The 22,218-nt window shown below is 44.2% G+C and overlaps 1 protein-coding gene across 2 annotated transcripts in view; it reads right to left on the bottom strand.

Moving 5' to 3' along the window:
• LOC119781639 (zinc finger C3H1 domain-containing protein-like) overlaps positions 1 to 22,218 on the bottom strand; it is a 35,453-nt gene that overhangs the window by 8,786 nt on the left and 4,449 nt on the right. The window contains exons 4-23 of one of the 2 annotated variants that reach the window (XM_038282179.1): positions 19,860 to 20,256; positions 17,763 to 17,971; positions 17,562 to 17,685; positions 17,387 to 17,478; positions 15,143 to 15,334; positions 14,779 to 14,937; positions 14,565 to 14,702; positions 14,365 to 14,483; positions 14,169 to 14,294; positions 13,900 to 14,074; positions 13,688 to 13,816; positions 7,118 to 7,729; positions 6,886 to 6,992; positions 6,674 to 6,805; positions 6,483 to 6,604; positions 6,306 to 6,407; positions 2,945 to 3,073; positions 777 to 951; positions 522 to 708; positions 49 to 237 (exon numbers count right to left, since the gene is read on the bottom strand). In XM_038282179.1, the coding sequence (XP_038138107.1) occupies positions 49 to 237; positions 522 to 708; positions 777 to 951; positions 2,945 to 3,073; positions 6,306 to 6,407; positions 6,483 to 6,604; positions 6,674 to 6,805; positions 6,886 to 6,992; positions 7,118 to 7,729; positions 13,688 to 13,816; positions 13,900 to 14,074; positions 14,169 to 14,294; positions 14,365 to 14,483; positions 14,565 to 14,702; positions 14,779 to 14,937; positions 15,143 to 15,334; positions 17,387 to 17,478; positions 17,562 to 17,685; positions 17,763 to 17,971; positions 19,860 to 20,256 (3,615 nt within the window). Of the gene's footprint in view, positions 1 to 48; positions 238 to 521; positions 709 to 776; positions 952 to 2,944; positions 3,074 to 6,305; positions 6,408 to 6,482; positions 6,605 to 6,673; positions 6,806 to 6,885; positions 6,993 to 7,117; positions 7,730 to 13,687; positions 13,817 to 13,899; positions 14,075 to 14,168; positions 14,295 to 14,364; positions 14,484 to 14,564; positions 14,703 to 14,778; positions 14,959 to 15,142; positions 15,335 to 17,386; positions 17,479 to 17,561; positions 17,686 to 17,762; positions 17,972 to 19,859; positions 20,257 to 22,218 lie in introns of both variants that reach the window. The other variant, XM_038282178.1, reaches the window with a different exon arrangement.

The raw sequence follows: 22,218 nt of genomic DNA, 5'->3' as shown, positions 1-22,218 counted from the left end.
CTAACAACATGTCGGCGGCCTTTAACGTCTCATCAGGAGGAGTTTTACCTGTAAGATGGCCAAGGCGCTCTCCATCCGGCCTGTGAACAGACTCAGCTGCACTCTGTAGAGCAGAGCCTCCATCAGCTGGAAGGAAAGCTTCTCAGTGACGCCCGCCGACGCCTCGGTCTGCAGGAACTGCAGCAGGCGGTCGCACACGTAGTCTTTCCCCTCAAACGAGCTCTCCAGGTTCAGGTACTGAGGAGCAGAACCAGGAAGACCCATTAGAACCTGATGAAGATCCTAAACACAGCTGACAGCAGTTCGGGTCTCACTGCAAGTCAGGCAGGATTAACGGAGGCCTGTAACACAGATGGAACAGCAGCTTCATGTTCTATTGAACAGGAGCCGATGTTCGCCTCACTGCTTTATCTCAACACTCGTCCGCCTCCAAACTGTGGAATCAGTGGAAGCTGCTCTCAGGAGCATCAGGAAGGACTGTGACTTTTTAAAGGGGACTCGGCCCTGAAACAGGGGCCTACCTTCCACCACACTCTGTGGTTGGGCGCGTGCTCCACGGCCATCTCACACATCTCCCGCACCTCCTCCTGGCTGCCTCGCCTGGAGAACAGAGATAGGTAGTGGCTCCACACCTCGGGGTCATCACAGTTGCTCTCCAGAGCTCGAGACAAGGTGTTCAGAGCTGCTTCCAGACACTCGGCTGCAGAGCTGGAGAGATCCAAACACATGTTGGAACCAGAACCACGGAGCAAAAAGCAGCTGGGACAGAAACTTACGCCTCGCTTTGGTTCAGGTACTTGAAGGCAAGTTTGATCCACAGCTGAGTGTCTCTTGGACTCTCCAGGATTCTCGCCTCCAGGTTGGAGATGTCGTCCGTCTCGCTGATGAAGTAGCGGCGGTCGTCGGAGGTCACCACGTCCACAGCAAGCATGACGCTCTGAGAGAGGTCGGCTGATCGAACAGCATGACACAGATGGAGCGATTAGCTGCTAGCTTGGTCCAAATAACTGGGATCTACATACATGCTGCAAACTGCAATGAAAGCACAGGTCTGTCTCTACTGGAGGAGAGAATCTGAAGTCAGAAAGATTTCCTGGAAATGAGCCAATCACAGGCCGTTTACTTTCTCAAGATGGCTTCACCCTCAAAGTGACAAAAGTTGACATGAGCCCAGAGAAAAATATTGACATGTAAGCAGGAGATAATCTAAGGAATTATAAAAAACTGGAGAAGGAGGATGGAGTCCTGGCTGTGACATTTTGGGGAGCTAATGATTCAAAACATGTATGGAGAATAGGTTATGTGTTTTTCTAATAAAACTGCTCATATCAGTGATTATTAAGCACGAGAGCTTTACGCAGAACTCTGACTTCATATGAATCTGGACAAGTTAATGACTGGATAAAATCAGATTTTTTTTTTTAATCACTGCTGCACTTTAATGTCATGAGAGCTGTACGAAACGAAATTTCATTTTGTATAAAGTTTGTCTAAGTTTCCCATAGGTAGAAAACTGAACCTTAAAGGGCAGATTAGACTTCTGCAACCGAACACATCAAATGTCGCTTGGGTCTGGTCGTGAACCAGTTTTGCTGGTGTGCTTCTGCACCGTCGCTCTGGAATTTCTAGGGAAGCACAGCAGTTTCCCACCAAGGCGCAGGGTGGAGCCTATCCGAGAACTCGCGAGAACTTCGGCGGATGGTCACGAGAACTTCGTTTTGGCAGAGATCTTGGCATCTTTATATAGTTTGTCCTTGATTAACCTTTCGTCGTAGTTATCCATTGTAGTTGTTTCTTGGTTTTTAAAAATGGCGCCACCAAAACCGAATCGAGAAGGACGACCACACAGACAGCCGGAAAGGCATACTAAGGACCAATCACAGCTGCTTTTTGTCTGCGCACTTCTGCTTCCGGTCTGCATGGGTTTGCGACCATCCGACGCATAGTCAGGATTTTTTTTAGTGCGCGACAGCGGTTGCGGTGGCTATGCGTCCTTTAATCCCACTGAAATGACTGGAAAGTCCCCTGATGTGACGTGTTGTGAATTGGTGCTAAAGAAACAGGGTGCTTTTATTTGAATATAACCTAAGTTAATAGGGATGCACGATATTGGGATTTTGGCCGATACCCGATATGCCGATATTTTAAAACTCATGTAGCCGATAACCGATATCGATACCGATGTTAAAGCTGGACAAAAATAAGTAGTCATTGAAAATAGCAGTTTTGTTATCCATTTCTGACACCTTGAAAAATAATATACTCAAATATATTTTCATATGCTGATATCTAATTGATTTTTAAAAACGCGGTATCGATCTATTTTACTTTCAAAATCTCGTGAAATTTCATCGTTCTGTTACAAACTCTCGTGATATTTTGCAAATTCTTGTGAGATTTTGTTAGTAAAATAGATCGATACCGCGTCAATATATCAACATATAAAAATATGGCAAAATTTCGTGAATTTTCGGGGGATTTCGTAGCATAACGATGACATATAGCAATATTTCATTAGTAAAAGAGATTGATATGGTGTTTTTAAATGGCAATATATCAGCATATGAAGATATTGGGATATTTTAATGGATCAATATTTTTTCCCTCGTCTTTAGAAGTTTTTAAGTCTGTAAAAAATAAGTTTTTAGGAAGAAGAAGAAGTAGTATTTTTTTTTTTTTTTAGACTTTAGAAACTCAGAAGTTGATCAAATATCGGGTTAAATATCGGTGGGGTGGCCGATGTCTGATATTCAGTTTTAAGGCCGATACCGATAGGGGGCCGATTATATTGTGCATCCCTATAAATTAAAGAAATTCTTTTTTTTAAAAGGGTACTAATTTCTTTCCAATAAATTTTTTGCAGCTGATAAAACTTTACTTTGTTCAGAAACGTAATAAAATCAGAAGCTGTTACAGGAAAACAGCTTCAGCTCTGGAGTCTCACCTCCTTCTTCGGGGGTCAGATATGCAGCCGCTGCCTCGTCATCGCAGTCATCCTCTGGGTTGGCGGGAATCTGTGCCGACGGATTTGGTTTCCACCTCCTCGTGTCTTTGCAGGTTGTGTATGGAGGCACTGAGAAGCCAGAGCAGGTCGATTAAAAGGTCTGAAAGCTGCAGCAGCTGATGATCAGAGTTAAGGGAGGATCTACTGTTATGCCATATGCCATGATCATACTTTTTGGACATTGGGAAGCAGTGTCCATATTTCATCCTGATAGGATGACCAGAGAAGAAAATGCAGCTTTGGAGAGTAACAGCTGGGGGACTTCTGCAGCCCCCCCTTTTTCAGCAAAAGCAGTCACAAGCAGTCACATGGAATCCAGTAGAGGTGTGAAAAACTACCCCCCTCCCTGTGAGGACAGAACAAAACCACAGAGCACACAGGATTCTCTTCTCCTCTTCTCTCTTTCTCCCTCTTCTGATCCAGCCTGCTTCTGCTCCTGCACTCAAAGCTGGGGCCCACTGTGGCCCACAGTGGAGATGCGGGCCCCAGGGGAACCAGATCCCCAGAACCATCGAGGATAAGTCGAACCCTTCAGAACCAAACTGCTGCAAACAGAACTTTTGCAATACATTTCTCTTGAGTTTCAGAACTTACAGAGCCAAACTGGATGAGGAGCATGCCCTGGTGTGAGACTGAGAGGACCCCTGCTGTGAGACTGAGACAATGAGTCCCTGACTGCAGAGCTGCAAAACTGGATGAAACTCAAGCTTTCCAAATGGACATGGAAAAAGGTTTGCAGGTCTGGCATGATTAGGGACAGAACAAGCAATGTGTCTTTGATGATGCTAATCATATCGTGTGTTTAAAGCTGAGCAAAGACAACGCTAATTGATGTTAAAGAATGGACTGCATGCTACGCTATGCTACAGGAATATGTGTTGAGCTGTTGCTAAAGCTTAGACAAGCTTTATTCACTAAGGGTTTAAACACTGATATAACATTAGTGTTCACGTGTTCCTCAAATGCTCATTACATTTCCATTACCAAGTCTGACCAAGAGTCATTTAGTGGAATCCTGATGTCTATTCGCTGCTAGCTATTTCAAAGAGGGTAAAGAATCATTTAACTAAAGGTTTTTGGTTCTTGATTAAGCAAATCATTTAATAGAACATTATTTGGCCAAATAATGTTTTATTCACCTCATGGATTTGCATTGTGAATTGGTCTGAAAACATTCCAATGTCCTTAAAATTAGTGAAAAGCTAATTTGATCAGATCCCAAATTCTTCCAGATAAATTTTGGTTTCAAACACAGAATCCATCTTAACCTGTCATATGTTTTTCAACCGTTTTCCCCTTCCTCTTTGTACATAGTAGTTAGTTTAGTTTAGTTGAGTTTTACTAGTCTTGGTTGAGAGTGTTAAACTGAAATATGTTTGACTTGGAGCTGAATGATTTTTGTTAATAAACTCTTATATTTTGAACAGAAGTTGTGGTGAATTTATTCCATGTACAGGTGCTGGTCATAAAATTAGAATATCATGAAAAAGTAGATTGATTTCAGTAATTCCATTTAAAAAGTGAAACTTGTATATTATATTCATACATTACATACAAACTCATATATTTCAGATGTTTATTTTGTTTAATTTTGATGATTACAAATGACAACAAATGAAAATCTCAAATTCATCATATCAGAAAATTAGAATATTGTGAAAAGGTTCAAAATTGATGGCCCCTGGTGCCACACTCTAATCAGCTAATTAACTGAAACCACCTGCAAAAGCCTTTAAATGGTCTTTCAGTCTAGTTCTATAGGCTACACAATCATGGGGAAGACTGCTGACTTGACAGTTGTCCAAAAGACGACCATCGATACCTTGCACAAGGAGGGCAAGACACAAAAGGTCATCGCTAAAGAGGCTGGCTGTTCACAGAGCTCAGTGTCCAAGCACATTAATAGAGAGGCGAAGGGAAGGAAAAGATGTGGTCGAAAAAAGTGTACAAGCAAGAGAGATAACCGCACCCTGGAGAGGATTGTGAAACAAAACCCATTCAAAAATGTGGGGGAGATTCACAAAGAGTGGACTGCAGCTGGAGTGAGTGCTTCAAGAACCACCACACACAGACGTATGAAAGACATGGGTTTCTGCTGTCGCATTCCTTGTGTCAAGCCACTCTTGAACCACAGACAGCGTCAGAAGCGTCTTGCCTGGGCTAAAGAGAAACAGGACTGGACTGCTGGTGAGTGGTCCAAAGTCATGTTCTCTGATGAAAGTAAATTTTGCATTTCCTTTGGAAATCAAGGTCCCAGAGTCTGGAGGAAAAGAAGAGAGGCACTTCATGTTGCTTGAAGTCCAGTGTAAAGTTTCCACAGTCAGTGATGGTTTGGGGTGCCATGTCATCTGCTGGTGTTGGTCCATTGTGTTTTCTGAGGTCCAGGGTCAACGCAGCCACATACCAGGAAGTTTTAGAGCACTTCATGCTTCCTGCAGCTGACCAACTTTTTGGAGATGCAGATTTCATTTTCCAACAGGACTTGGCACCTGCACACAGTGCCAAAGCTACCAGTACCTGGTTGAAGGACCATGGTATCCCTGTTCTTAATTGGCCAGCAAACTCTCCTGACCTTAACCCCATAGAAAATCTATGGGGTATTGTGAAGAAGAAGATGCAATACACCAGACCCAACAATTCAGAAGAGCTAAAAGCCACTATTAGAGCAACCTGGGCTATCATAACACCTGAGCAGTGCCACAGACTGATCGACTCCATGCCACGCCGCATTGCTGCAGTAATACAGGCCAAAGGAGGCCCAACTAAATACTGAGTGCTGTACATGCTCATACTTTTCATGTTCATACTTTTCAGTTGGCCAACATTTCTATAAATCCTTTGTTTTTATTGGTCTTCAGTAATATTCAAATTTTCTGATATGATGAATTTGAGATTTTCATTTGTTGTCATTTGTAATCATCAAAATTAAACAAAATAAACATCTGAAATATATGAGTTTGTATGTAATGTATGAATATAATATACAAGTTTCACTTTTTAAATGGAATTACTGAAATCAATCTACTTTTTCATGATATTCTAATTTTATGACCAGCACCTGTATGGGCAGAAATAACTGTTTGACCATGATTAGTGCTGGAATCAATCTTTCATCTATTGTTCTAACACATAGTTAGTAGGACTGTGTGTCATAAACACTATATAACAGCTGAAATAATATCTGATTAAGATATTTTACCACCCCTACAGGGGAGGGCAATAAACATCTTAAAGTATCAGAAACATAAATTCCCAGCGGGCTGGGAATAGAATTTACCTATAGAATCACAACACTACCAACCGTGTCTCTTGCTCTCGTTGACTTTACTGACGAGCAGAACGGCTTTCTGATCGACGCCCATCCGGTCTTTGTTTGGACCAAACAGCTTCTTCATGTAATTCTCTGCACAACAGAAACATTTTCAATGATTTCTCTCTTTCTGGATGCATCAAACGCTGCGGTTCTGCACAACCCCACCTGTGGCGGTGCGGATCTCCTCGTCCGAGCTGCTCTCTGAACAGCCGATCAGAGTCAGGTTATAGGACAGGATGTCCTGGAAGAGCTGGTTCCCACCCATGGTGCAGTTCCTCATGTGCTGCCTGCAGACACACGGCCGTTAGAGCGGGCGGCGGTCAGGATGGAGACGGAACCGAGCGGCAGGAACTCACCATCTGCAGCCGTCGTCGTTGCAGGTTCCGCTCAGGTCGAAGCGGCAGAAACACTTGTTTGGTTCGATGGTGTTGCTGTATGTCACAGAGCTCAGAGAAAACTTCTCCTTGGTTCTGTAGTACGGGCTGAACCTGCCGGGCGAAAACGCTTTAATCTAATCATCAATCAGCAGCCAAACCGTTCCAAACGCTTCTGGTTAAATCATTTCTACCTGTAGGACTTGAAGACCAGCAGGGGGCTGTGGTACGGCTCAAAGGACACCGGCTTCAGCTCTGATACCACAGGCTGGTTCCCAGCGTCCAGCTCCACAGGGATCACCTGATCAGAGCCAGAGGAGAAGTCAGCTTCAAACCAACCCTGTTGGTTCCTCTAATGATCAGTCAATGATCAGACCAGAGGAGCCCTGCTGGTTAGAACCAGCTGAGGAGGTTAGGGGGACCTACCTGTCCAGCTGGCGGGTCGTTCAGATCCTCCTGTATTCTTATCAGCTCCCTCTGCAGCAGCTCCTCCAGCCGTTCCTGCTGCTGGTATCTCTTCTTCAGGCCATCGAGGTCCAGACCTGCAAACTTCTGCTCGGGGACCTCCGAGCTGGAGGCCATCTTGGTTGGCTTGGAGCCGGCGGCATCTTTAGGAGACGCAGAGGTCGGAGTCTCCAGGTGGGGTTTGGTGAAGGAGGTGCTGGACTTCCTGAGGGAGGATCGGCGGCCGCCTTTGACCGCAGCCGAGGGAGGGGCGGGATCTGGATCCTCAGGGATGTCCTCGCTGTCCAGAACCAGCTTGTCCTGGGACAGGTCGTGCAGAGACGGCTGAGGTAGGTGGAAGGGGCTTGCGGGGGGAGGCTGCTGGCTCTGGGCTGCAGGCGGGGGGGTGGAGGCTGGAGCCGGCGGTTCTGCCGGGACCGCTTTGTTATGCCGAGCCTGAGCCTCCTTCAGTTTCTGGATCTTGAGCGCGTACTCGGACTCCAGCTGCTGTAGACGCCGTTTCTGAGCGATGAGCTCGGCGAAGTGCCGCTCTGAGCCGCGGGGGGGCGCGTCCAGACGCTGCACCTTACTGGGCTGCAGAGACAGAACAGAAACTCTATCAGAACGGATCAGACCGGCAGAGGAAAACATCTGGAAGATTCTGTCCAGCGGTTTGCATGTAGCCGAGATCTGCTCGGGTCACCGTTAATGAATTAAACACCATTTGAAAATAAAAATCAATAAGAAACTAAAATAAAATCTTTTTATCATCAAAACAGCCGAATTCAGCAGGAAGCAACTTTTCAAATAAAGCACAGAATAATCCTTCATTTGTCATCAGACTGATGGAAAATCAGTCTTCAAACTGCTGATAGCAGCGCCATCTTAGTCCAGAAACCGCTTCCTCATCAACCGCAGTGTAGCCATTAGGTGCGAGTATTGGCATGGGTGTTGCGATACAATATCATCACTATATTGCGATAATTTTCCTGCTATCTAAATACAATTTATAGACAAAAAACCAGCCTCTGTACTAGGGATGGGGATCGAAACCCGGTTCCATCAAGGACAAGGACCCGGTTCCACTTTTTTCAAAACCCAAAAATCAATAACGTTTGGGCTTATCGATACCACTATCGAGTCTGGTCGTTTTGTTTTTTTTCTCCCGGAGGTCCTGTAACATAATTGTGTGTACCTCGAGTCGCGTCACAGCATTTAAATCTAATCAATCCAATCACTGCAGCATGTCCACCAATGTTTTGCAATGAAATTGTAAGCAAACAGATATTAAAAGTAAAACAAGTGAAGTCTGGCACTTAACTTTGCTCGCGACTCGAGAATGGCTGAACGGAAAAGACTCCTCCTCCTCCTGCTGCTGCCGCCGCACCACAGTCGGGCCCGTCTTAATCATCCACTCAGAGTACCACTGATAAGCGCGCACACAGACTTTGTAGCTTGTCCGGTCAGTTAAAAATAGTAATTGTGAAATCCGTGTTGTAATCGGCAGCATACAAGCTAGTTAGCTTGAAAAGTAAATAAAGTTTCAGACATGCTGCGTGATGATGTGTTCAGATTGGCTCAGTAAAACGACAATTAGGTTATCATGATGCGTTCAAGTGTAACGTAAAGAAAGGGGAAATTTAGTTTTTGGTGAGAAACATGAGTACTACAGTTGTATATTGCTCTATATATAATTAAACTACTGATGCCAACATTTATTAAAAATTACATTTAATTTAAAATACAATTATTTATTTGTTAAATATTCTCCTAATCACTAAAAACATGATGAAAAGTGACAGTAGACAATACATTAACCAACAATTGTGAAAATATATTCTAGTTAGTTTTATGTCATTTCGAAGTGGCCTATCACATTAGCCATGTTTATTGAAGGCTAGAAACGTTTTTGTTATGCTCACTTGTTAAGCAATAGAAGCAATACCAGTTCTGTTAAAAAAATTTGTTGCATCGTCTTTCCACCAAATAACAGAAAAGTATCGATAGTGGTATCGATAAAGACTCGGATCGATAAGGAGTATCGATAAAGGTATCGATATCAATAAATATTAACGATCCCCATCCCTACTCTGTACATGTTCATTAGATGATATCGATCGTTCAGTTATTTTGGCATCCATGTTGTTTGGGGTTTGAGTCAGTTCATGTCTTCCACTGTGACCACCTCAACTACAGATAACGCGCTGCACCGCACAGCCAAAGGGCGCCACAGCACTGTCTACCAGAGTGGCGGTACAAAGGTAGCCCATTTTCTAAGGAAGCGTTCTGCATTCACAAAACAAAACCGAAAAAACAAAATAAAATCAGACAGCTTATCTCATAATCATGAAATATTGTCTATAGATTTGGTCATGATTTACTTGAGACAGTAAGGGAGCATCTCTCAGAAAACTGGTCTTTATGATTATCTCTTATAAATATCTACAACTGTTCCACTGAACAGTTGTAGATTCGCTCCTGTTTTTCACTTGATCAACAAAGTAAACACATAACTCCGGGATTACTACTTACTACTTTTGGAATAAGCTAGGGATGCACGATATAATTGGCCCCCTATCGGTATCGACCTTAAAACTGAATATCGGACATCGGCCACCCCACCGATATTTAACCCGATATTTGATCAGCTTCTGAGTTTCTAAAGTCTAAACAAAAAGAAAAAAATGCTACTACTTCTTCTTCTTCCTCAAAAACTTCTTTTTTACAGACTTAAAAACTTCTAAAGACGAGGGAAAAAATATTGATACATTAAAATATCCCAATATCTTCATATGCTGATATATTGCCATTTAAAAACACCATATCAATCTCTTTTACTAATGAAATATTGCTATATGTCATCGTTATGCTACGAAATCCCCCGAAAATTCACAAAATGTTGCCATATTTTTATATGTTGATATATTGACGCGGTATCGATCTATTTTACTAACAAAATCTCACAAGAATTTGCAAAATATCACGAGAGTTTGTAACAGAACGATGAAATTTCACGAGATTTTGAAAGTAAAATAGATCGATACCGCGTTTTTAAAAATCAATTTGATATCAGCATATGAAAATATATTTGAGTTTATTATTTTTCAAAGTGTCAGAAATGGATAAGAAAACTGCTATTTTCAATGACTACTTATTTTTGTCCAGCTTTAACATCAGTATCGATATCGGTTATCGGCTACATGAGTTTTAAAATATCGGCATATCGGATATCGGCCAAAATCCCAATATCGTGCATCCCTATAATAAGCATGCAGCCTTATGACCATAAGTGAAAATCCGTCAACAGCTCTATTAATACAGATTCCATAAAGTTTTCGTTTTTCATATGAATGGTCATGCCGCATCAAGTTGGGACCTGGTCGTTTTAAACAATGCTGAAGCCTCAGCTTTTCTCCTGGCGGATCTAGGATTTTGAGAAGGTGCCAGCGGACAGTTCTTTGGGAAACCACTAAGCCAGCTGGGATGCATTTCAGATGCATTCATTTATAACCAATAAGCATCCTGTGCTGGTTTATTTGCTCCTGCAGGAACAGTGCGACTTCCAGCAGGTCAGGGTAGAGTGAGCTTTTCCGCCTAAACAATCCTAAGGAATCACTGCGCAATGCTAACAAACTAAAACTAATTGAGGAAACTCAGTATTTCACTGTGTTGCATAACTAAAAGGAAATAAAAGCAGATTAAATCTGACAACCAACTCATTGTTCGTGTTTCATGTAGCATAGCTCAGCAATGACTTTCCTTCCTGATCTGCTAAATATAACATATTATCTTATTATTATGAGATCTTATCTCGTAATAATGAGATAAGATCTCATAATCACGCCCCTAGTAACCATGGTGATTTAAACCAGTGTTTTACTGTTTGGCTATGTGTGGGTTCTAGGTCCTCCTTAAGAGTGATACCAGTGTCTCTATAAAGGTAGGGACCTGGGACACCATGTAATCCTATAAAACTTCCTGTCAGACGAAGGAGTCGACTTTGAACTTGATAAAATTCAGTGAATCAACAGCCGCAGCCCACAGATTGATCACCCACTGTGGAAACGTCACAGCAAACCAGCTAAAGTTTCTGGCTTTCTAAAGACTCATTAAAAGACCTTTGGACAACGGAGCAGCAGCCCAGTCCCTTTACTACAGGGAGAGGTTTCCGATTACGTCTCTCACTCAGGAGCGGCCTCACAGGAAAAATATCACATCACCTCGTTTCAGCTTTTTAAATGACTGTAGTTATAGAAAACTCTTGGTGTGGGCTTTGCTTCAGTCCACTAACGGGCTTCTGTTATCCTTTTTGCTTCAGCTTCTACCAGAGCATGTGAGCGGAGCAGTTTTCAATTCAAAGGCAGGAGTGTGGCTTTCGCTCCACTCCAGTTCGCTGCGATGCGTTCCCGTCAATTAAAAATATTGGATTAGGGATGCACGATATATTCGGCCCCCTATCGGTATCGGCCTTAAAACTGAATATCGGACCCCACCCCACCGATATTTAACCCGATATTTGATCAGCTTCTCAGTTTCTAAAGTCTAAAAAAAAAAAAAAAAAAAAAAAATTCTACTTCTTCTTCTTCCTCAAAAACTTCTTTTTTACAGACTTAAAAACTTCTAAAGACGAGGGAAAAAATATTGATACATTAAAATATCCCAATATCTTCATTTGCTGATATATTGCCATTTAAAAACACCATAACAATCTCTTTTACTAATGAAATATTGCTATATGTCATCGTTATGCTACGAAATCCCCCGAAAATTCACGAAATTTTGCCATATTTTTATATGTTGATATATTGACGCGGTATCGATCTATTTTACTAACAAAATCTCACAAGAATTTGCAAAATATCACGAGAGTTTGTAACAGAACGATGAAATTTCACGAGATTTTGAAAGTAAAATAGATCGATACCGCGTTTTTAAAAATCAATTTGATATCAGCATATGAAAATATATTTGAGTTTATTATTTTTCAAAGTGTCAGAAATGGATAAGAAAACTGCTATTTTCAATGACTACTTATTTTTGTCCAGCTTTAACATCAGTATCGATATCGGTTATCGGCTACATGAGTTTTAAAATATCGGCATATCGGATATCGGCCAAAATCCCAATATCGTGCATCACTATATTGGATTATAAAATTTGTAAAATAACATTTATTTGATTGATTGACTTAAATCCTAGGCCAATCCATATGCTGTAGTCTGTGCCTCTAATCTGTTATAGTCTGTTTCAGAGACGAGGATTTCATGTTGTGTGATAAAAAAGGGTTGTAAAATATCATAAAAAGATACACTAACTATACTTAACAATACAGAGTGGGTTTACATAAAGTGATCGTTGTGGTAAGAGCCTGTTTTTGAAAATGGATCGCATACATGCATTATACGCTGCTATCTCAGTCGCAATGGGAGGCAAAGTGACCTTTTTTTAATGTATTTTAGTAAAATAAATTAGTAATAAATAGGAAACGCGGGGCAACATGAATGGAGCGAGTTGTTGCGTTCACAGATGGGAAAGAGTGTGATAATTTAACAGCCAGTTAAATAAGACAATCCACATGTATCGGTAACATCATTAAATCATTAAATAATTACATGAAGGAAAAACGTCAGAAAAGCGAGTGTGGAGAGATTTCGCCGGAGCATCCAGGTGCAACATTGATCGGCAGAGCGAACATCCTCCTGAGCGGGGAGCAGGAATTGTGCTCCGTTCACATGCTCTGGCGCCTACCAACCGCACTTTTTTCCTTCCACTCAACTTTCCAGTTACTTGCTTGGTCAGTTTCTTCCAGAATCACTAAAAATGTAACAGCTTATCGTTCCAGTGGAGGTTGTCGATGGATAACATCTCTCTGTATCGTTTCCGGTAAGCAATGAAAAATAAATGCTTGTAATATGACAGAGTCAGTAAGAAAATAAAAAGTGTTGGATTAACTTCTGATCTACTGAGATTCCTGCAGTCAGATGGTGGATATAAATTAATTCATTAGAGCATCCTTTTAACAAAAAGCCTAGAGGAAAGCTTTATCCGTTTGCACTGTTGTTCTGACTCTTGAAGAGGCGGTCGCATTTTCCTGCTGCTCTGAAACAGTTCATGCAGGGAGATCTGTCCCTGCTTTGCTGTGTTTCTGTCTTTTCTAAACACTCTCTTCATATCACTCGAATTTAGACAAAGGATTTTCTCAACTGGAAGACAGGGAAAAGGGGAAGCATCCTGTCCTGCCGGGACATACTTTGTGGGATACACCATCGACTCATGGAAGGCTTTCCTTCTGCTGAAATGTTCGCCTCGTGTTTACATGTGCTTTTCTTGTGCTGAGGTTTTTTGACATCTCAAACTGTATCCTGTCATGGATAAAGTCCGAAATATGTAGCCCCTGCCTTTCCCAATGTGGCTCTAAACTTTCCGCAAAAAAAAAAAGCAGCACTATAGTGAACCGCCCTGCGGGACCTGGGCAACCATAAGAATCCCCCAAAGGCAAATTCTAGAAAATGCTTCCTGTGAATGACAGGAAGCTAAAGCCGGCCCTCTCACCACGGTCTGGCTGAGTTCTGCGGGCCGTTTGGGTCCTCTGCCGGCGGCCAGCTGAGCCTGCATCAGCTCCTGCTCCAGTCGGACGGCCACCACTTTCTTCAGGGACACACGCTTTTCAACGCGCTGCACCTGCAGGGGGACAGGAAGCTCCTGTTGGCGGTCTGAACAGAATGGAACCAACAGGACCAGGGGATCATGCGTGTCGGGCCGACCTGCTCCTGCAGCTTCTTCAGCAGCGCCCTGTTGGCCGCCACGATCTTCTCAGACGCCTGCAGCTGCTCCCTCAGTTTGATCACCTTGGTCTCAGACGCTCTCAGCGTCTCCGTCTTCTTCAGCTCCTGCTGTAGCAGATGTCTGAGGACGGCCTCGTCTCTTTGCAGCAGATCTCTGTGGAAACACCGAGGTCATCAGCTTCGGGGTTCAGAGGCGGAAGGTAGAACCTCCTCTGCTCTCTGGGGTGGAAGGGGGGGTTCAGACTCACCTGTGCTTGTTGAGTTTCTGCTCGGCCTCAGTCAGCCTGAGCTCCGCAGATGGTTTGGAGGAATCCAGGACGGGTTCAGAGGCAGCAGAGGAGCCGTGGTCTTTCTGCAGCCTTTGCTTCTCCCTGCTGCAGAACCAGAACACGCTTCAGAACTCAAACATCTCCAAGTCTTTATCTCACTCCTTCCTGGTCCTACCTGGCGATCTCCTCTTTGAGGAGGCGGTACTCTGCCTTCTTGGCCTCTGGTAGTGTTTCTCGAGTTCTCACCGGGTTGTTCTCCTTCTCGCTTCCTGATGCTGCTTTCGGCTTCGTCGCCTTTGAAACATCGGCAGAAGAATCAGCTTTAATCGTGAAGCAGAGCAGCAGGCGTCACCGCCGGCCCAGACAGAGCCTTACCTCCACAGTCCTCCGGACCTCTTTGATCATGAACTCCAGACCTCCGAACACGGCCTGCGAGGAGCTGCAGGTATCCATGTCCGAGTCGCTGTCATCCGAGTCTTTGAGGGAAACCACCACTGACTTGTGCCTGGGGAGCTGAAAGAGGAAGATGCAGATAGTCTGATCCTGGACCAGATGGGGGGGACAAACACCAACATCTGGAGGTTCTTACCACCAGTGGACCTCTGGCGGCGGGAAGCGCTCTGCTGAACCTGCTGCTGCGTGATGGAGGCACCGTGTTCAGGCTGACCGTGCTTAGATTCCCTCTGGGAGGCGGCTGGACCTCCGCAGGAGGCGGGGCGCTGGGAGACGGAGGACCGCTGGAGCTCTTCTGCTCAGGACAGAAAACACCCTGATGATGGCAGAAAGGAGTTGAATTCAGATGATTAAACCTGAAACCTGTCTGCTGTAATTTAGTTTAGTTTTGGCTCTAGATGATAAAGCTGGGGCGTTCAGGAGCGACGGTTGATGACTCAGTCTGCTTGGCTCGCCTCAGCCAGTTTACCAGTTTAACCAGTCTGAGCAAGAAGACTCACCTCAGCCGCCGCCACCCTTTTGTTGGCCATCGACATCAGACATGTCTCCCTTAGCAGCATCTCTTCCTCCTCCTCCTCGTCAGCAAACGGAGGCTTGGGGGGCGGCTCCGGTTCATCAGGAGGAGGGGGGAGAGGGGGAGGTGGGGGAGGAACGCCCGACAGGATGGGGGAGAGGAAGGCCTGCGAGAAATCCTGAGGAGGAAGACAGTAAGAGAACATTATTCATTAGGAATAAGGGTCTGGATAGTGGGCTGCGTTCAAGTTCACGTTTATATTCGGGGATCAGAAGGCAGGGAAGGGTTCCAATTAAAGGGTCTCTATAGCCCCATTTACCCTTTTGAAAACGTGCCGAGATGACTGTTAAGTCAAAATGGCACAAATGAACCGGACTGTGCCAGACAACCAAACTGTGCTAACATGGTACCAGTTCATCAGTAAGACTCGGCGCGGTTCAGTTCTGGCTCGGGTCAAAGAGAGCATGAGCAGACCGCGTCCTCTCCTTACCGTCGGCCTCCGTAATCATGACATTTCAGACATTCATAAAAATACTAGCTTCTCTACCGTACCACACGATTTCCAGTGATGATTCTGCTTAGTGGTGTAGTAAACCTCAACTTGTTGTCTCCTGTGTCTGTAAGCCCTGATTAGACTATCGTTTGTCGTATCCACTTCCCAAAAGCTGATTCTGTCAAATTCATCAAAGACTGGCTTCTTTGCCTGCAAACATCCTGAATGTTATGGGCGACGCCATGTTGGTTCGCTTGTTTCCCTCTAGAGAGCAGTAGAACCGTAGATTGCCACAAGGAGGCGAGGAACCATGCTAGCTTGATGTGTAAATGGTCGTAAGGACCCGACCTCGGCACGGTTAACTGATCCAAGCTCAGCACGGACCAGTTTTCAGAGGGTAGTGTAAATAGGACTTATGCTTAAAAAATCCACTCTGAGCTTTTAAAATCGTACGGAAACGGCCATTCAAAAGTTCTCCCGAGTGGTGCACGACTTTATAGGAGTGAATAAACGAATGTGATTGGTCAATTATCAAGGGGGTGGGATTGTTGTGGCTGAAGGTTCGAAAACAAGTTTGATAGTGGCCGGTGTCTCGGAAGCATCTTGCTAACCAGTTAGCAACTTAGTGCTAGCAGGTTCCCAATGGGAAATTCCATTGGGACCAAGTAGCACTTAGAAACGAAACATGCAAGAGGAGAGTTTAGTGTCGGAGGTTGTGGATGAGTCTCCTCCGTCATCCATTTTTTATTTAGAGGAGGAAAGCGGGGACGAAGATGTTGTGGAAGAGGACGCCAGGGCGGCAGAAGCTTGGTTTGGTGTAGAAGGCTTCCAGCCGTACGTTTGAGCCCTTGCCTCGCAACGCTGCCAGTTCTGTTAGCTCTACGCCTGCCGAAGACACAGACGTCCATCCCCGTGAACACTGGGACGCAACTCAATGGGAAAGGAAAGGATTCTGATTTCAACCGTTGCGTATATTAGCTGCGACATAAGAATCAAGATGCTATGACCAAAAAATTAGATTGACAGAGGATCATTGATATATGACTGGCCGAATTTAGGTGTACAAGCTGATGTATAACTGGCACGTATAAGATAACGGAAAAAAAATAACAAAACTGAATAAAGAGCACATTTATATACATGTTTAAGCCAGAATTATTTGACATTTAAATATGACTTCCCTACGACTTTAACTATATTCTAAAGCTGTTCCAAAGTCTCTAAACTGGTGTTTGGACTGATTCCTGCGTCTATAAATTAATCCTCAGGAGTTCTGCTGTCTGAGCAGCAGCCCCTCCCTCACCTGTAAAAACAAGCAGGTGGAGAATATCTGCATCAGATCCCAACAGGAAGCAGCTTTGACTAAAAAAAACAGCAGTTTTTTTTATTTGAATAATTTATGTGAACTGTCGGTTTTAAATCATAAAACTTAAGGGGAAAAAGGATTTATTAGATTTGGGAGGAAATTTATTCTTTGTCTTTTTGGTTTCTTTTTGGTCTCTAGAGGTCTGGTGATAAGGCAGAGTCATGGACTGGATGGCACGCAGACAAAGAGAGGCAGCATTGTTTTGAAGGCAGGCGTTTTTCTTCAGGGTTGGAAAAAAAACAAAAAAAAAGCAATTTCATATCAAACCGATGCTCTATAGGCCAATACATATTTGCCTCTGACGGCCCTGAAAGGCAAAGGCAGGAGCTTTAAGGGTTGGTGTTGAATGAAGGTGGTAATGTTGAGCGTACCATCCCATAGGCGGCCGCCTCAGCCCCGTAGAACCCCAGATGGGGGGGCAAGGACTCATCTGCAGGCACCAGGGTGTGCTTCGGTGACGGCGCTGATAGAAACAGGAAGCGTCTAGTTACCGTCTTGGCTACCCGTTAACAGGAAGTATGGCACTGATCACAGGTATCGGCTCACCTGGGGAGCTGGTCTCACTGTCTGTATCCATGGCAACCTCATCATAGTTGTCGTACTGGTAGAGGTTCCCTGACGTGTCCAGGCCGGGCTTTCCAGCACACTTCCTGAGGTCCTGGTCTCTGGACTGAAGGCAGAGAGCTGATTGGATGATTGTAGGAGAAGGTCGGACTCACCTGAGATGGCGCCGAGGCCGCCTCCTACCCTGCTGCGGGTCCTCCGTCCCCCCACCAACTTCATAAAGCGGTTGTACTGCTCGTCCTGGTTGGAAAGGTCCCGGATCCGGCGGATTTCTTCCTCGCGTTTCCGCCGATCCTCGTCTTCCTGCCGCCAGTTATCCTCCTGTTTCCGCTGCTGCTGCAGCTTCCAGGTTCGTAGCTGCTGCTTCCGGGCCGCCTGCTTGGCCATGGAGCCTGTGGAGAGGGACCAGCATCATGATGCCATCACATTCCACCATTATTTAAGAACTTTACAACCCGCCTGTAGGTGAGTTTGCTGTCAGTTATAGGACTGTAAGGTACTGCTCGGTTTATCACTGCTCTCATCCGGGAGTGTCAGCCAGAACGCTACTCAGGCCAGGATTTTAATCAGGACTAGATGTTAGGAGAAGGTGCAGCAGGTGGAGAATGAAGACATGAGCCAGGATCCTTTAAATGGTCTGTATTCCAAACTCAATTTTGGATTCCAATTGATTAAATAAACATAAGGTATTTCCAGGTAGGTACGTGTGTAAGTGTGTGTGTGGTTTCCTAAAACAAGACAAGAAAGATAATTCAAATGACCCTATCATTACACATTACACCATAGATAAGCTAAGGAGAAAATAATTAAACTCTAAAAAGTTTAACCTCTAATATACTGTTAATCAGCAAACGACAAAGTTAGCTAACAATCATTGCTTGGCGCCATCTAGTGGATGCGTAGGTTTGGCACAACACTCTACGATACACACACACAGCAGATAACCAAGACTTATCAACAGGTAACTAAGAACGAAAATAACCCATTTAACTGCAATAAACACTCAAATATTAAACTTACTCGTCAGTGACGCACACTTATTTGAAGAACACACATATTTCCAAGTCCTTTCTCTGTGTTAGCTCAGTGGTTCAACTGCCTGAACTTTCCAAACAGCAGCAGCAACGGTCGTCACGGCAACGCTGTCCTAACTTCTGCATGCCTTAAGGGCCAAAATAACACTGCGCAGAAACTACAGAATATAAACAGCAGTACCTAACATCGAAACCTAAACTACTTAAAGGAATAGTACACCCAAAACATGTTTGCCTTCATTTTCTACTCACCCCCATGCTGAACAACACTCTGGAGTACTTTTTTGATATCTCAAATGCATCTGGAGATCTGGGAGGCTTCTTGCTGTCTGCTGACATTCAAATAATGGAGGTCTATGGCGCCCGAGACAGAAAGGTACATAAAAGTCCACAAAAAACGTGTCAATATTCCTCCATACTGCTCGTCCAATGTATTCCAAGTGTCCTGAGTGGGTAGCATCCAGAATTTACTCAAAACGAAGTCATTTAGAATGTTTTTAGAGCATAAACAGTAGTGTATAGGATTTCCTAAAAGCGCGTTCACAACGCTACGGAAACCGCGGCAGACCAAACCAGATGAAAGTGCGCATTCAGCGTCTGCTCTGCCGATAACGCAAGCGTAGAAGAAGAAATGTGCCGTTTACCTGTGCAAAGAAAGAAACAACAAAAGAAAAATGTCTGAGGACTTCAGTGTTGAGGAAGAGCATGAGTTCTTTGCCGAGCTGAATGCGCACTTTCATCTGGTTTGGTCTGCCGCGGTTTCCGTAGCGTTGTGAACGCGCTTTTAGGAAATCCTATACACTACTGTTTATGCTCTAAAAACATTCTAAATGACTTCGTTTCGAGTAAATTCTGGACGCTACCCACTCAGGACACTTGGAATACATTGGACGAGCAGTATGGAGGAATATTGACACGTTTTTTGTGGACTTTTATGGACCTTTCTGCCTCGGGCGCCATAGACCTCCATTATTTGAATGTCAGCAGACAGCAAGAAGCCTCCCAGATCTCCAGATGCATTTGAGATATCAAAAAAGTACTCCACAGTGTTGTTCAGCATGGGGGTGAGTAGAAAATGAAGGCTTATCATGTTTTGGGTGTACTATTCCTTTAAGGGTCTTTTGTACACCGCCCTCAGAAGAACCCAGACAGAACAAAGTTTTAAATAAACAGGTTTTGTTGCAGTGATAGGAATGTTTTTAATCATTCAAGAGGCTCCGCCCACTCTTTCCACCCCCAGCCTCACCTGGACTGATCAGCCTCTTGGTGCCGTGAGCTCTTGCTGGGGTCCGGCTCCTGTCAGCCGGGACTCTGGAACCGGGTTTAGGACTCTGCTTGAGGCGGTCCCTGTCAGCCGGTCTCGGCCCGCTCTTGGCTCTGTCTTTCTCCAAAGGTTTGGACCTGCTGCTGTTCTGCTCTGCAGCGGCGGCCGCCGCCGACCGGGTCGTGACTCGCTGTCTGTCCGGAGGAGTGGCTCCAGAACCAGGAGCGGAGTTCTTCTCCTGGGAGGCTTTAACGATGCGGTCTTTGCTCTTCTTCATCACCTGCTGCTCCTGCTGCTGCCACTTCTTACTGGCTGACTGCAGCGCCAGGAGGCGGAGCTGCAGCTCTGACAGCTCCTCCTCCTCCAGCTTCTCCACAGGCTGAGAACACAGAGTTAGAAGCTGTTAACATCCCATTCTTATATGTAGAGATTGAAGATATATCGATTATTTTCAGATCTAACCAATCACCTAAGCTGCCAAACATTTTGCCTGATTCTTAAACATTATTCTTTCTCTTCCTCAAATGATAACAAATGTTACACATTTAGTAACAAATCAAAGAAAACATTAATTGCGGTAGCAGATGGAGGAACCAGAAATGAATATCCTTCGTTTGATCTCAAAGGATGTCTAAACGCACTAAATCAGCGAACATGCAAGATTCCGCAAATATTAAAAAACAACAAATACTAATATTGACCAAAAAATTAAGTCGGTCGCTATATTGGTCCATCTCTGGCAGGTGTGTCCTAATACAACTTTTCCATTTCCGATGCGACACCGATACTTCAGCTTTGATTTTTGACCGATACCAACATTGACCAGATACAATATTAGTAGGGATGCACGATATTGGGATTTTGGCCGATATCCGATATGCCGATATTTTAAAAGATATTGGGATATTTTAATGTATCAATATTTTTTCCCTCGTCTTTAGAAGTTTTTAAGTCTGTAAAAAAGAAGTTTTTGAGGAAGAAGAAGAATTTTTTATTTTTTTTTAGACTTTAGAAACTCAGAAGCTGATCAAATATTGGGTTAAATATCGGTGGGGTGGTCGATGTCCGATATTCAGTTTTAAGGCCGATACAGGCCGATACCGATAGGGGGCCGATTATATCGTGCATCCCTAAATATTAGCATTAATGATACATAGTTTTACTGTTTCATAGTGTTGGATGTTAGAAAAAGCTTGATAAGCGACATTACTGAAAGAACAACAATAGGTCATGTGCTATTACACACAGCTTAACTTTAAAAAGAAGCAGAGGATTCATATCATCATGCAAATATTTCAGACTTTAGATGCAGTCAGATATAAACGGCTACATGTTTTTTCGCTTATATTGGACAGATATCGGATCAGCGCAGCCCTGATCTCTGGTTGCATGACGCAGATTCAACCCGACGTGCTGGGAACTGCTAACCCAGAGAAAAGAGTAATAAATGATAGACAGCGCTGCAGGATCGTCATGGCAACCAACGCCAGTTAGTTTTCTGTTTTTCCCATTATGCAGAAAAGCAACACAACTTGTTTTATAAGAAAAAACGAATTTCTACCACTCAACCTGCTGCTGATTTTTTACTCTGGTTAGAGCCTCCCCTCCTTGGAGGCTCTTTGTTTCATTCTTTGTGATCTAACTGCAAACACTGAAACCGCTGCTGAAGACAGTGAAGGCATCAACCCGTCCATCCAGCTCTGGATAGAGCTCCTCGGCTGCTTTCAGAGAACAGCAGATAGTTCCTGTAAAGTTCTCCGTTCTCTGTTCCAGATGGACTCTCTGGGGAGAACCCCCCCCCCTGACTAAAATGGCTTCATGAAAATGGCTTCCAGATCACAGCAGCTAACTTAATCGCATTTATATCAACTCATTCTGAGATCCCTTAGGCCTCTCTCACACCTCGACGATCTAGCCAGCGTCTGCCTGACGTCCCAGAATCTCCTAAAATGCTGGCATACGCTGAACTTTCTAGGTATTTCTTTCATTTTAGGGGGTATACACGGCGTATTTTGAACGAGTCCAAAACTTATGTCCAACGACAGCCTAACTTATGCATAACGCACAGCAGCCTAAGGCGTCACGAAGCATCAGTTAAAGCTGCTCCCCTCAGGTGCATCGCTACTCCTGAGGTGGGCTGATTACCGTGTGCACTCCCTCAAAAAAAAAGAAAAAAAAAAAAGAAAGAAGGTTTGCAGTGGCTCAGATTAAGCGTCATGTCTGCTAGGAGGATTGTTGGTCATCGTCGTGAACGCAGCAAAGATCCATCACACTCACCTTCCCTCTCCCCCTATGATGGGGATGAAGTCTGGAGGACGACAGACGGTTTCCTCCTGTGAAC

Source organism: Cyprinodon tularosa, unplaced genomic scaffold (genome assembly GCF_016077235.1).
Source record: "Cyprinodon tularosa strain WSP-4 unplaced genomic scaffold, ASM1607723v1 ctg180, whole genome shotgun sequence".
Lineage (NCBI taxonomy): Eukaryota > Metazoa > Chordata > Actinopteri > Cyprinodontiformes > Cyprinodontidae > Cyprinodon > Cyprinodon tularosa.
This window is presented reverse-complemented; position numbering and strand designations above follow the sequence as displayed.